The 15,179-nt window shown below is 52.3% G+C and overlaps 2 protein-coding genes across 20 annotated transcripts in view; one reads left to right on the forward strand and one right to left on the reverse strand.

Moving 5' to 3' along the window:
• Positions 1-9,984, forward strand: part of NEURL1 (neuralized E3 ubiquitin protein ligase 1) — an 82,637-nt gene extending 72,653 nt beyond the window's left edge. For all 5 annotated transcript variants that reach the window (XM_007130565.4, XM_028481827.2, XM_028481828.2 and 2 more), the window contains 3 exons: positions 2,932-3,621; positions 6,840-6,986; positions 7,524-9,984. In XM_007130565.4, the coding sequence (XP_007130627.1) occupies positions 2,932-3,621; positions 6,840-6,986; positions 7,524-7,762 (1,076 nt within the window). In that variant the 3' untranslated portion in view covers positions 7,763-9,984. The remainder of the gene's footprint in view (positions 1-2,931; positions 3,622-6,839; positions 6,987-7,523) is intronic.
• Positions 9,985-12,248: 2,264 nt separating this feature from the next.
• The window catches only part of SH3PXD2A (SH3 and PX domains 2A), a 246,105-nt gene continuing 243,174 nt past the window's right edge, over positions 12,249-15,179 (reverse strand). For 11 of the 15 annotated variants that reach the window (XM_028481821.2, XM_028481820.2, XM_028481822.2 and 8 more), the window contains 2 exons: positions 14,112-14,936; positions 12,249-12,609 (listed from right to left, as the gene is read on the reverse strand). The gene's annotated coding sequence lies outside the window, so the exon portion shown is untranslated. The remainder of the gene's footprint in view (positions 12,610-14,111; positions 14,937-15,179) is intronic. The other 4 variants (XM_028481817.2, XM_028481814.2, XM_028481816.2 and 1 more) reach the window with 4 other exon arrangements.

The raw sequence follows: 15,179 nt of genomic DNA on the forward strand, positions 1-15,179 counted from the left end.
TCTTTTTTTTTTTTTTTTGCGGTACGCGGGCCTCTCACTCTTGTGGCCTCTCCCGTTGCGGAGCACAGGCTCCGGACGCGCAGGCTCAGCGGCCATGGCTCACGGGTCCAGCCGCTCCGCGGCATGTGGGATCGTCCCGGACCGGGGCTCGAACCAGGTCCCCTGCATCAGCAGGCGGACCCTCAACCACTGCGCCACCAGGGAAGCCCTGGTTTGTAATTTTTTAAGAGTTATTTTGTTTGTGTTTGTTGTCGTGGTGGCGGTTCTTGTGTTGATTTTTATTTTAAGTGTAGATCTATAAATTCAATTGCAGTATTTACAGCTTCAGCATGACACCTGGTGTGTATGAGAAGAGGGATTTGAAGGAAGATGCCTTGAAGAGTGAGTTGGGTGGCAGTTGTCAGTTGTGGGAATTTCTTTTCCTATGAGGTATGTGATTTTGTCAAAAGGAAGTATTTCTCCCAAAATTGGGAGTAGGCAAACTACCAATCAGTTAAGCTTTGTGTGTATGCTAGTTTAAAAAAGATAATATGTAACACAATGTTAAAAAAAAAAAAAAAAGCTTTTATGGTGGATTTTGTAAATTTGTTACAGGGTAACTTGTTTTCTAGCTGTGATCTTACGACTTCAAATGGGTGTAATTTGAATAAATTTTGTATGGTAAAGGATCAATAAAATGACTTTTTTAAGAGTTCAAAAAAAAAAATACAGGGAGGTAGATTTCAGTTTAAGAGTAGGAAACATTTTCCTAAAGACAGAGTAGCTCAGCAGTGGAACTACTCGGAGGTAGTGGGTATATTCAAGCAGATGGGGACTCCTGAAGGGGCAGAGGGCAGGAGAGCTCACATTCCAGCCCCATTCAGGAATCTGCTCTGAGGGCCTGCCCAGCTCCATGGGCTCTGGCCTGATTGTCCTGAGCGTGTGGGGTGGGCTGGAGAGAGGAGTGTGGGGGGGCAGGTGTGGGGGCCCCCATGACAGCCTTGTTCTCATAGGCCCAGCTGGGCATCTCTGAGCCACTTGTTTCCTCCTCACCTTGTTTCCCCATCCCTTCTCCTCTCTGTCCCCAACCCTCTGGACTCCTCAAGGGCCGCTGCCTGGAATCCCTAAGGGGTGGGGGAGCAGGGGCTGTTCCCTGGGGTCCAGGTCAGCCCACAGCCCTCCTCAGCCCCCCACTGCTGTCTCCCGTGTCTTGCCCTCCTCGCCTCTGCCTCTCCGCGCCCCCCAGCTTCTCTGCACCATTACTGTCACAGAGTCAATTCCCTGGAATAATCACATTTTCCGGTCGGCTCCCTTCTCCTTGCCAAACACGATGCTGGGAATCCTGACCAGCCAGGCCCCAAGAGGCTTCTCCAGAGAAGCAGGAGCCTTGGGGGGAGGGCCGGCCCAGCACCCTCTCCTTGCTGGGGTCCAAACAACACTGTTCCTGGAAGGGGCAGGGGAGCTGGGGGAGAACAAGGAGAGAGAGGCTTTAGAGAGCGTCTCTAGATTCAGCTGGAGCTGAATTCTGGCCTCTGTGGCCCCTACCAGTCCAGTCCCCCAAGCTTTGCTCTCACACCAAGCACTCCAGCAGCCCTTACTCAGTTCCTGGAGAGAAAGCACAGATTCTCCCTGGGGGAGGCTCAGAGAAAAGACTCCTGAGAAGGTATTGGCCCATGATGTGAGCTGCGGTGGTACTAGCCAAATTTAGGGACTCCCACAGAAAGGGTTCAGTAAATGAGGAGGGCCTGAAAGTGGAGACTGTGGCGTTGGGAGTTGGACAGATCTTGCTTTAATCCTGGATCTGCCACTTCGTGGCTGTCACATAACATCTCCGAGCTTTATCTGTACAATGGGAACAACTTCATGGGATGCTTTAAAGATGAAATGCAGGGGTAATTCATCGCACCTGTGACTTTTATTACAAATTATAGGACTCCATAAAGCAGAGATAACCAGCCATTAAAAAAGTATGGTATCAAAAACATGGTTATTAGTTTAGGAAGGTATTCAGGACATAGTAAATGGAAAAGCTAGTTTTGAAAGAAATTTTGTATAGCAGAGTTCTTCGCCTGGAGTTGACACCCTGAAATTATCCACGGAATTTAGGGAGAACGTGCATTTTTCTGAGAAGATAGATAAAAGTTGCCGCATTTTTCAAAGAGATTTGTTACCTGTTAGTTTAATAACTACTGGCATTTATATAGCATGATTCAATTTTTGTTTTAAAAAAAGAAATAACTAAAACATATTGAAAAAAGGCTGGAAACTCATACATCCAAATATTAATAGTGTTTTCCTCTGGATGGTGGGCTGACAGATTACTTTTTCTTTTTGCTGAACTGTCTTTTCTACAAAATACAGTCTGTATTACTTGTATGATTAAAAAGAGAAAGGGTTTGATTTCCAGTTGTCAGTTTTGAAAGGATAGCTTGGATAAATTCACTTAACTTCTCAGCCTCAATGTCCTTCCGTGGCAATAACTTCACAAGGTAATTGTTGGGGTAAGAACGTCTCTCTGCAATTTGTGCAGAGAGGCATTCTAGGGAGGGGGGGTTCCCTCTGGCCTCCCAGACGGGTAGGATGTCAACATGCATTCAACAAATATTATTTACTGCTGCCTTCTAAGTGCTGGGTGCTCTTCTGGCTGCTGAGATAAAAAGGGAGGGCCCCAGGAGTTAGGAAAAAAAAAATCCAATTTTAATAAGCATACTATTTAGAAGTAATCATGTTTTTAGTTTTGGTGTCCTTCCTGCCGGCCTTGATCCTTTGCTTAAACAAATATGTAGTTAGAAGTCCTGCACAACGTTATGTCCTAGCATTTTCTGTGCCATTAGAAACCCGGTGCGTCTTACTGGTGCGCGCTTTAAAGACCAGTGGGAGGAGGTGCGCAGGCGATGGGGACTGGGCGCTGTGGCCCGCGTGATGGTCGCCCTGTCTCCCCCGCTTCCGCAGACAGCGAGCTGGTGCTCCCGGACTGCCTGCGGCCGCGCTCCTTCACCGCCCTGCGGCGGCCGTCGCTGCGACGTGAGGCCGAGGAAGCGCGCCTCTCCGTGAGCCTGTGCGACCTCAACGTGCCGGGCGCCGACGGTGACGAGACCGCGCCGGCCGCTGGCTGCCCCATCCCGCAGAACTCGCTCAACTCCCAGCACAGCCGCGCTCTGCCAGCGCAGCTCGACGGCGACTTGCGCTTCCACGCGCTGCGCGCCGGCGCACACGTCCGCATCCTGGACGAGCAGACGGTGGCGCGCCTGGAGAACGGGCGCGACGAGCGCGCGCTCGTCTTCACCAGCCGGCCCGTGCGCGTGGCCGAGACCATCTTCGTCAAGGTCACGCGTTCAGGCGGCGCGCGGCCTGGCGCGCTCTCCTTCGGCGTCACCACGTGCGACCCCGGCACGCTGCGGCCAGCTGACCTGCCTTTCAGCCCCGAGGCACTGGTGGACCGTAAGGAGTTCTGGGCCGTGTGCCGCGTGCCCGGGCCCCTGCACAGCGGTGACATCCTGGGCCTGATGGTCAACCCCGACGGTGAGCTGCACCTCAGCCACAATGGCTCCGCGGCGGGCATGCAGCTGTGCGTGGACGCCTCGCAGCCGCTCTGGATGCTCTTCGGCCTGCACGGGGCCATCACGCAGATCCGCATCCTCGGTGAGTGCCCCCGGCCACGTGCCCGCCTCCCCCCAGGTGCACCCCGAGGCTGGTGCCTCCAGACCCAGCCTTCCCCGGAGGAGGGGCGTGTCTGGGTAGGGGGAAAGAGTGCCCACCCCGCCCTTCATGGGGTCTAGTCAAAGAGTCACAGACACCGAAGATGAGTTCTGGGTGGGACTCAATTTATCTAGTCCATAGTTCTCAGATCTCACCAGATAAACCCTGGAGAGGGGGAGAAAAGCGGGGAACATTGAGTTTTCAGAATCTGATTCACCCACATTCCCACAGATACGTAAACAGTTCTCTTACACATTGCCCAGTGGCCATTTAAAAATGGGAAAAAAGAAAATTGTTTCCACCAGCAGCGAACTTTTTGAGGCTCAGTTTCCGTTTCTCCTAAAATGGGAATAAAGGTCTCTGCCTCTAAGGGTGGTTGTGTGTATAAATAAGAAAATGAGGTTGGTATGTCAGTAGCCAGGTATCTCTGTAGGGTGGTGCCTAGATTGGGGGTCTGTGGGGAATCCCCGAGCAGAGGGCCTTGGAGGAAAGGGGGTTGCAGATGTCTGGGCCTTCCTGGGTTTGAATGGACAGAGTTTGAATGGACTGGGTGATGCGGACTTGTGTAAGCCATGTTTCCCAGAGTGTTCTGCAGGATAGGTGTCCATTGAAAACGGGTCCTTGGGTCCAAAATGTTTGGGAATACTGAGTTTTTAAAAAGAAGGCGATTCTTTACTGTAGAACTTCTCAGAGCCTTTAATATACAATGTGAACCTTTAGGAGAGGGTGGTGGTGGTTATGGTGTCCAGCTTTTCCAAGCTCATTTGACCAGAAATCTTTTTTTTTTTTTTAATGTGTATCTTCAGGAACCTCTGTTACCCCAGAGTGAGCAGGTGTTCATGCTTTCCAAGTGCTGGTCTGCTCTGCAGCAGCATTAGACTCACTCGGAGAACTTACTACAGTGCAGATTCTTGAATCCCACCTCCAGAGATTTTGATTCTGTAGATCTCGGATTAGGTCCTGGGCATCTGAATTTTTTTTTTCCTCAGCAAGTTTGCTTAGACACATTTGGAGACCCCTGGGTCTCATAGCCCCTGACCTAGACCTCACCCCAAGAGGCTTCATAGACAAGATAATGTGTGTATGTGAGCGAGCATGAGTTTACGCTGTAAGATTGGCATACTGTGTCTAGGCACGCGTGAGAAACTAAATGTATGCGTATTTGTGTATGTAATGCTGTTGGTGATTGTGAGAGTTTTGTGAAATCAGATAAAATCAGTGGAGGCTTCCTCCTCTGGAAAGAGACCAAATGAAGATGGAGTGTAAAATAAATTTAAAAAGGAATGAAAAGAAATGGGGCTGGGGTGCTAAGAAGTTAGGATTGAGGGAAGATAAGTCAGGAAGGAGGTGAAAAGAAATCAGGCTAGATGAAAAGCCGTCAATCAGTAAGGAAAGAAATTGGGGTGAAAATTCAGGATGGAATAAAAACAAACCGGACTGGGGTGCAGAAAAAAAAAAATCAGGTTGAGGTATAAAGATATTTGGCTACATTCACCAGGAGACACTGTTCCTCAGATGAAGGAAATACCATAATGGCAAGGTACTCTCTTGCCTCAGCACCATCTAATAATAGATAAGTAGCTTTCCAGTGAAGCTTCTGTTGCCCAAAGAGGCTTACGAGACTGGAGCAAAGGAGAAGCTTAAAAACAAACGAACAAACAAAAACAACCCAGGACTTAAATATCCCCGGAGGGAAGTAGGTCAAGGTGGGTGTTGAAGAATAATCATTCAGAATTTAATATATGCTAAACAGAGTGCTCCTGAGCTGTTTGGAGAATTGGGCATCTCAACTAACAAATTGGTGTTAGGGGATCCTGACTGACTTTAAGGAAAAACGAATCAGTAACAATGTGTGAAGGATAATTATTTACCTTATAGAGGAATGCTTTACTTTGTTGAAGGCCTAAGTGAAGTAGGAATGGAAAGATATTTCCTTCACTCCAAAACTACAGTCAATTTCATGCTTAATGGTGAAACATTAGAAATATTCTTATTAAAGTCAGGAATATGATAGAGATGCCTTATAGTATTGTTCTGAAAATGTTAACCAGTGCAATAAAGCAAGAAAAGCAAATAGGAGGTATGAATTTCTGAAAGGAGATAATAATTAACTTGAAACCTGATAACACTAATAAGAGAAATCCTATGGACAGCTGATGAATATTCTTAGAAACAGTGACTATTAAATGAATTAGAATGAATAACTAGTAATAAAAAATGTCTCACTGAGCACTTATTTATGTGTAGGGCATTATGTTAGGGCCTGTGGGAGACTTACAGGTGAATCAGACTTCCTGCTTTCGGGAAGCTCAAGGTTTAAGTAGGGAAACAAAGTTACGTTCCTGGGCAAAGAACAAATAATTTCCTATCCTCTGTGGTTTTTTATTTCCGTGCATGGCATGTGTGGCTGGTCAGTGCTAGATAGAGATATGTGGTTGTCGGGGGGTGGGGGGTGGGGGTGGCGTCAAGGCTATCCAGAGGAGCGGGTTGAGGATAGCCCCAAGAGACTCCCTGGACAGTTAGCTCTTTGAAGGCAAAGGCTCTGTCTGCCTCATTCCCAGTTTTATATATGCACAGTGTCTGGTACCTGGTAGGCTCTCAGCAAGGACTTGTTGAAGGGAGGAGGCAGGGAGGGATGGAAGGGAAGTGGAAAGTGAGGGAAGAAAGGAAGGAAAGAAGGTTGGGCAGATCAAGTGTGGGAGATGGTGTGGAGTATTTCGAAGGTGCCAATGCAGAGGAGAAGGGGGGTGATAGCATGGGGCTCTGACTAGGATGGTGAGGCCAAGGCTTGAAGGGCCATGCTAGGTGGGAGGAAGGCGACTTTGTTCTCTGGCATGGGAAACCTTGAAGGTGAGGGAAGCATGGGGAAGGGTGGAGGTGGGTGGGATTCTAGGCAGGGGGCTTGTTTGGAGATGGCAGATGCAGTAACACCAGAGCATGATGCGCGTGGCCCTCCAATTTGTAGGCGGGAACAGAGAGCTGGGGCAGGGTGCTGAGCCAGTCGGTGGAGTCCCACCCTGAGCCTTATGGCTGGGCCGTGTGGTCAGGCTGTACCACCCATTTCTCTTCTGGGAACCTAACAGGGGTGGAGATTCGAGCTTTCTCCCAGTGGGCCTCTGCGTGGCTAGTGTGTCCCTCCCTCCTTCTCACCCTTTCTGCAGGCTCCACCATCCTGGCAGAGCGGGGCATCCCATCACTCTCCTGCTCCCCTGCCTCCACACCAACCTCGCCCAGCGCCCTGGGCATCCGCCTCTCTGACCCCTTGCTCAGCACATGCAGCTCTGGACCTCTGGGGAACTCTGCTGGCGGTAAGTAGGCTGACCCCTCCAGTTCCATGGTGACCATGCCAGACCTCTCACCCTGAGGACCACATCCCCACCGTCGCCCTGGCTGAGGCAGGCATGCAGCCTCTGTATCAGGACTGGGCCCTGGAGGAGCTGGAGATGGGCCCAGTGATCCCTGGTTGAATGGTGATTTCCGGGGTGTATCCCATCCTGTCCCCCAGCTGGGCAGCTTTCTCCAAAGGACTTCTTTAGCACAGAGAACACCAAAAGGTAGCTCAGGAGGGGCTTTCCTTAAATGGTTTTGGGCCCCCTTCCTTCCTGCATCCCTCCCTCCTCCTCTCAGTGCCTCATGGACACCCTGGCCCCTGGTCGGGGCACTGAGGGGCCAGAAGTGGGGCTGTCCAGAGTGTATCCTCTCCTCTCTTGTGCCCAGGAAGTTGGGTGGTAGGTTAGACAGGCGGATCCTGATAAATGGAGGGGGAGAGGCCAGGAGGCTCTCTTCATGAACCTGGGACCAGGCTGGGCCATGTCTCCTCCTGACTGGTTTCCCCTTGCCCCCAGGGACGGCTCCCAACTCACCGGTGAGCCTGCCAGAGTCGCCAGTGACTCCAGGCGGGGGCCCGTGGAGCGATGAGTGCACCATTTGCTATGAGCGCGCGGTGGACACGGTCATCTACACATGCGGCCACATGTGCCTCTGCTATGCCTGTGGCCTGCGCCTCAAGAAGGCTCTACACGCCTGCTGCCCCATCTGCCGCCGCCCCATCAAGGACATCATCAAGACCTACCGCAGCTCCTAGCCCGTCGTGGTGCCCTACCCCTCACGCCCACCTCCTCAGACTCGGGCCCAGCTCCACCTGAGGGGCAAGTCAACAGGGCCCCTTCTCTTCTTCCTCATTTTGGAAATTCTTTTCCCTTCTCATTAAACATGGGAAACAGCCCCTAAAGGTTTGGGGAGGAAGGGGTATCAGGCAGGGAGGTGGGGGCAGATCCCTGCATGCTGAGGGGCTAAATTGGGGTCTCACCTTCTCCTGATCCTTCCCCATCCGGGGTAGATTCCCAAGAGGTCCTTCTAGCCCGTGTGGCATCTTTGTGAGAATTAGAAAGTGTGTCCCTTCCTCTGGGCAGATGTGGCCCTGAGCCCAGACATGTGGCTTGGCTAGTGGAGTGTGGACTTGGACTTCAGCCTCCATTTTCTCCCTCAGCCAACTGCCCTTGAGCAGTGCACAACCTGTGCAACAGCAGCCCTAGGCAGGCAGCTCCTGAGCTGCTGCCTTACTCTCTGACCTATACCTACCTTCTCCTTCCTTTCTTCCCTGCCGCTTGGGCCTGGAAGTCAGGGGTAAGAAGGCCAGTGGATACCTCTCATCCTGGGCAGGCCGCAGCCTCCATGCCATGTCCGTCTCCCACTCACCCTGGATGGGTGGACGCACAGGCTACAGAAGCCTCCAGGTTCTGGGTCCCTAGCCCCCTGGCCTGGTTGAGATGTGGAGGGCCCCTTTCTGGTCATAGCCTGTCTGCCCCAGTCATCTTGCTGGATGCTGCTGCCCAGGGGCAGCCCCTTGGTGTGGGCTGGAGAGCAGGGTCTGTCTTCTGTCAGGCTCTCTGAAGAACAGGTTTGCAGCTACCCTCTGTGACCTCTCCTCCCCCATTTCAGTGCTATTCTGGGCTGGGCTGATACTCATAGAGGCTGTAGCATCCCCAGGAGAGGGCAGGGCCCTGGGTTGGGAGTAGGGGGTTCCCTGGAGTAAGAGCAGGCTTTTTCTGTATTTTAATTTATTTATTTATTGGGTTTGTAGGGGTTATTTGGCAGGGGTGGGGGGGGGACTGAATTCCCATCCCCCAGACCCCTAGAAATGCTGTCCTGGTGGGCGGGGTGCCTGGTTAGAGGGCTCAGCAGAGGTAGTCATCACTCAAAATCTTCCCCAGACTGCAGCCCAGAAGTCCATAGCCAGTTCTGCTTACCACGAAGTAGAACTCCAAAGGGGCTGAAGTGGGAGGCCTTCTGATAAATTGTATCCATTTTATAGAGAGGGCAGCAGAGCCTCTGCAGTGCCCTGGGACTAGGGGATCACCCCAGAGCCACAAAATGCCCTTCTTCTTGGGCTGGAGCAGGGTTATCATAATTGGCTCATTATACCTCATGAGGCCCAGGAGTTCCCTCCTCCATAAGGACATAAAATGTTCTGGGCAGGCTGAGGGAGGGAAGGCCAGCTGGCCTCATCATTGTAGGGGTAGGGGGCCTGTTCTTAGGCTCTCCGGTCCCAGGAAAGAGGAGAAGGGAAGGGTATGGGTCCCAGCACCTCTAGGTTCTTGTCCTGATGCTGGGGTGAGGGAGCACCCCCCGCAGCTGCTCTTAGGTTATAGTCATCTCGGCCTTGCACGCCCTGTCCTGATAGGCCACGGCTGGGGCCAGCTCTCAGAGTCCTGGCCTGGTCTCCCCCGAGCCTCCCAGCCCTCGGCCCCCTCAGATAGTTTTTTACGCCTGTCGGAGACTGCTTTGCCGTATGGCTGGCAGAGCGTGGGATTCTGGACCTGCCCACTGACCAGTTGTGTGGCCCTGACCAGGTCATAGCCTCTCTGAGCCTCCGCTGGCACCTCTGTAAAGTGAGTGTTGGGGTCGTGGGAGGACTTTCCTTGTGACTCTCGGGGGTTCTCTGGTGGGGGCTGCTATGGGGTGGTGTGGTGGGACAGCACAGGGAGGGGGTCAGGATGCCAGGCGGGCCCTGTCTGCACCTGCCTGGCAGGGAAGCCACAGTCCTACCATGGGTCTCCCCTCCCCACTGACCCTGTAGACCCCTTTTGTGGGAGGGGGGGGTGAGGTGGGGCTGGTGTGGCCCTACCCAGTCAGGGGTCCCCTCTCAGGCAAGGAGAGTTCTTACAGGCAGGGGCTGTGCAGCCTGCGCGCCAGGGAGAGGAAGCCACCGTCCTGTTGTCTCTGCTAGCCTCGGGGTGGCTGCTGCCTCCTCTGTGAACTTGGGTCACCGTGATTGATTGTGAATAAAGGTGATTTCGTACCAGCCTGAGGGCTGTGCTGTGCAGTCTGGAGGGCTGGGGACGGAGGGCAGGCAGGCGGGCGGGTGGGTGTGCAGGAGGGGAGTCAACAATCCGGAAAGACTCCCTGGAGAGAGCAGGGGAGGGGGAGGTGGCTGGAGCGTGACCTGGGGCTTGGATAGTAGGGGCCAGAATGCCAGGTGAGCCTCACTGTAAGCTGAAAGGGAGACAGACACTACCGCCCCTCGGCGGCCGCAGGTCCCTGGATCCGTGATGGGCAGGAGCAGCAGGGGTCCATGGCGCCCCGAGGCTGAGCCGGCTCGAAATCCGGTGCGCAACCTTTGTGGAGGGGCAGCGCCACCTAGGGGCTAGAGGATGGCAGGCGCTGTGCTGAGCTCCCCGGAACAGGGCCTGCCCGTCTCCCACCACAAGCCCAGACCTGGACGCTCAGCTGCCGCTCCCACTGGCCGGTGCGGAGGCCTATGCCAAATGAGTGGCACAGCTAGGCAGAAAAGGGAGGCCTCGGTCAGGGACCTTCGGAAAAACTTACTTTCTAGATGGGCTGAGTACCTCTGGGTGGCGGTAGAAGCCGGAGTGCTGGACGGGGTCCGGGCACAATGTGGGAGTTGAACTCATTTGGCAGGCTGGGCCTCAGAGGGACATGGGATGCTTGCCTTCCTCTCTCCTGGGAGGATGCTCTAGCTGCCCAGCCTCTGCTTGGCCTTGAACAGCCATGGGCTACTCCCCACACCAGGACTGCCCAGCCCTGCTTCCTGGAGTCCAGCAAAAGTAGGGGAGGGTCAGGGGCTCTAAGCTGAGGGGCCATGTAGGCCCACTGAATGTGGCTCTTTGGCCCCAAGATCTGTATCCCTCTCTAAAAGCCTTGGCCACTGCCCAGAAAGCCTCCCAAAGGCGGGGGAGGGGTGGGGGGGCTTGAGCACGCTTCTCACCGGCAACAGTGGGAACTTACCTGTCCCCCCACCCCTCCAGTGTCCTCAGAGGTCCCGGACCCTGCAGTTCATGTTTCATTTGGGGTGATGTGGCTTTTGCCACTCAGCTGGATATGTTTTCTTGTGGCAGGGAGAATCAGGAGGTGATTCTGTTCAGTTAAAAAGGCAAAAACTTTATTTAGTTTTCAGGGAAATACAAGATGCATGTAAACATAAACAAAATACAAAAACAACCCAAATCTTACAGTCTAGAAGCATGCCAAGACAGAGTATTTTCTGCAGACCAAAGAATCCCGTCAAAATGATAAAGGACACCTGGAAAGCTGCAGGTCAAGGGGCTGGGTCCCTTCCCCAAGGACGCAGCATTTTTGTGATGAGAACAATTCAAAAAAAAAAAAAACCCACTATTAAAAATATTAGAAACATGGAGAGAGTTTAGCACCACCATTGATCCTGGAAATTTTTTAGCACTCAAATTGACAGCACTGGATTCACTGCCCTTTTCTTAATTTTCTCTGCTGAGCGGGAAGAAGGAACAACCTCCTTCAGACCCCACAGATCCCACTAGGAGCCGGGAGGGGTGAGTGGACACCGTGAGGAGTGCCCCAGAGGCATCCAGCAGTTCACATGCAACCATGCAGTGCACGAACCCACGCTTCACGAACCTGCCACTAACATCTGCCTTGTTCAGAAGTCACCTTCATGCAGACCTCCTGTAAACCGGCCCTGAAGCCCTTTTGCCATCCTGTGTCCTGGATTTAAAGAAAACCTGTTGCAGAGAACAAGCTGTAGATTCAAGAATGGTGGCTCCGTTTACCCTTCTTTCTCTGAAATGCTTAAGAGCATTACACCTTGGTCACAGGACACTAAACATGAGTGCATTGCACTCCATCTTCTAAGTTACACCACTGAGGCAGGCTCAGCAAACTGAACCACCACAGGCATCATTAGAGATACTTAAGAATAATTGGTGTCAACAGAAGAGCAAACGAAGTTGTCTTCCTCCCATATATGCTTGATGGTGTCTGGACCCCAAGGTTCCAGTTTGGGGGTGGTGGGTCCCTACTACATGACCCATTATGGTCACTGGTCTCTGATTCAAGCAATTTGAGAGGCTAGCTCTGGATTGGACAAAGGGAGGTGGGCAAACCCAGCCTGGAACCTGAGAGATGGATGAATGTTCCGGAGCCAGGGCCTCAAACTCGAAGACTGGTTTGTTGCTGGCAACTTCCCGCTTTCCACTAAGTAAATCAATGACCATTAAGAACCCGCTGGGGACCCAGCTTGTGGCCCAGCAAGTAGCTGTTTCCTGAGGCCAGCTTCTTCTACAACCAAATCTTGGGGCTTTCCCAACCTGTTCTGGCTGGACCCTTGGGTGTTGAATCACTAAATTCCCTCCCTGCCTGCTCTCTTCTTCCCGAAACACTCAGAATAGACTTCCTCCTTCTTTCTAATGAAGACAAAACTCCAGACTCCAAACCCTCTCTCAACCTTCTCATACTCTTCCCTTTCTGCCTAGCAGACCTCCTCTTCTGGAAGCCTCCTCCTTGGGGAAGGGGCGGTAAGCCCCAGACACCCCAAACACACGCACACTCATCTCGCCGACGTGCCTCTCACTCACCTCCAACGTGCTCGATCCATACTTTTGCTTTAAAACGATAATTCTTCCTTTCTCTCTTGCCTCCTGAGGTCCAGCCCATTAGCTAGGATGGAAATGGGAGCAAAGGAGGGACCTTCATCGTAGGGACCCATTCTCTAAGGCCACTAAGTTCTGGGATGGGAGAGGGTGCTGATTGTCAAGGTCAAGTGCAAACTCAAGATTAAAAAGATAGGCTCCGGGAAGGGGGATGGCATGGTAAAACCAACATTGTAGGCAGCTTGGGACCAAGGCCCAGGAAGACAGAGTCCTCTACCCAGTCTATAAGCACCAGTGTGCCCAACTTCTGGCCTGAGGACCCAGGTGCACAGGACAAAACAGGAGGGATGCTAATTATCAGTGGGGCTGTTCTTCCTGAAGTGCAGCTATAGGTCACTGACCCTGTTCTGTCACTGGCTCTGATCAGAGAGCTTGAGAACCAGGGGCTGCCCCAACCAGAGGTCATGATTTAGACAAAAAGCTCAGTAATGTCAAGGGGGAGCCCTCCACATGATTCCCATGAAGCGTTCCGTCAGGCCTGCAGTCTAGACCAGGGGTGCTGACGTACACGCACGGTTAGGTGCACTGAGCTCACTGTGACCAATTTCTCGCCCCGACCAGCCTGATCCACCCTCAGCAACATAAGAACTGAGGGCCAGGTGCTCTCATGACATGGGGATTCCCACAGTGGTGACATGCATGGCAAAGGCTGGGAGTCAGCCTACTAGAGACACTGTGCAGGTGGCAGCCCCATCTGACCGCCTCGGCACTTCCACACCCAGTGGCGGCACCTTTCCACATCTTCATTTTGGAGCCCGGGACGATGGCCTAGGCTGCTTCTGCTAGATCTGTTAATGCCAGTGTGAAGTTTCCAACTAAATACTTAATAAAATAATTACAAAAAAAAAAAAAAAAGACACATTGCACTCTCCAGCCAGAATTACACGTGTGAATAACACATACACTTGCTGCCAGAAGCTGCGAGTCCTTTGGGGCCTGCCCAATGCCAAGGACTTGTTCAATGGAGACAGCTTGCCCAGTATTTTTTTTTCCTCTAACCCCATGTTCTTTAGTTCAAGTGGGAAATGACCAACACTCTCACATACGCACTCGAATGCAGACACACACACACACACACACACACACACACACACACACTCTCTCTCTCTCTCTCTCTCTCTCTCTCTCTCTCTCTCTCTCACTCTTCCTCAACAACACACAGCCCTCAAAAAAGTGAGGGAATCTTAATTCTTTAGCACTGTGGATGGTTCTCTTTCCAGAGAGCTCTGCATCGGGATTCTTGAAGATTGGACCTATAGACGTATACACTCCAAGGAGAGCCACCCCCACACGGGGGCACGGTCCCGCTCTGGGCGCCAGGTTCCTATTTGTACAGAAATTCACCAAACGGGATGGAGCAGCAAGCGTACAGTACTGGAGGTGGAGGGGATGAGCCCGCAAGGATGTCCCTGTCGCCCTGAGGGGCAGAGCTCCCAGGGCTTGGACCCAGAGACTTCCCGTCCTGTCCCCTCTCTACTGGCACCCAGCTAGGAGGCGGCGGCGTGGTACCTGTTGTGGGAAGTTCTGTCTGCAGGGACCTCAGCAGGCTCCTCCGACGCTTCTCCAAGACCTTCTGGGGACTGTCGGGGTGTTGGGCAGAGGCAGGGCTCACGCCTCGCTCGGGCTGAAGTCATTGAGATGAATGGGTGGCCCTGGCTCAGCACCAGGCCCAGCTGCAGGCTTGTGGGAACTGGTGCGTCACTGGGGGATGCTGGGCTCAAGGCACCCACATCCCTCCAAAAGGGTTTGATTACATCGAGGGTTCCTGCCCATAAACTGAACTTGAGGTTACGTAGTTTTAGAAAGACTCAAACATACATCAAAAGGATCATGGCCCAAACATCAAGAGATTGGCATGAGAGGGCTGCTGAGGGTTTTTTTGGGGACAGGTCTTTCTGAGCAGCTGGCTGAAAAACAACGGAAATGAAAACAAGGAGCGGTTCCTGGAGGCCCTTGCTCTGTGCCTGGGGCTGGCGCCCCGGGGAGGACAAGTGCCCCATGCCACTTCCCTGAATCCCTCTCTTCTGGGTGGACAACACCCAGCAGAAGGGGATGCCCTCTGGCGGGGACCCCTGCCATCTTGCCAGGGAAGGGGGAAGGGGAGGAGGGGTAAAAAAAAATCAATACCCAGGTCATCTATAGGCTCCACAGCTACGACTCCTTCCGGGAGCCCCACCTCCCCTAGCGAGAGACGGGGTTGCTGGCTCTCCCGCCACTGTCCCAACAAGCCCTGGCATCCCTCTTGATAATATTGCACTTTTCCTGTCTCTCAGATTGTTTTCATTTTCGATTGAGAATGCAAAGTATTTGGAGCGGGTAGGGGAAGTGAGTAACCTTAAAGAAATAATATATTAGTTAAATACAAAAACAGGAAAAGTAGGGGTTACTTTATCTTTTTTTCCATAAAAACAAAACAAACTACCAAACCAAGGTCTAAACTTAAATAGTTCTACACCTATTCTGCAAATACTAGTAATATGAAAATAATGCTTGACCGAAATTCCCTTGTCATTTTTCCTTAGATGATAATAGTAACATGCCTTGCTGAGGAAAGCAATGGATATAAATGCCAGTAAA

This window comes from Physeter macrocephalus, chromosome 20, assembly GCF_002837175.3.
Source record: "Physeter macrocephalus isolate SW-GA chromosome 20, ASM283717v5, whole genome shotgun sequence".
Taxonomy (NCBI): Eukaryota; Metazoa; Chordata; class Mammalia; order Artiodactyla; family Physeteridae; genus Physeter; species Physeter macrocephalus.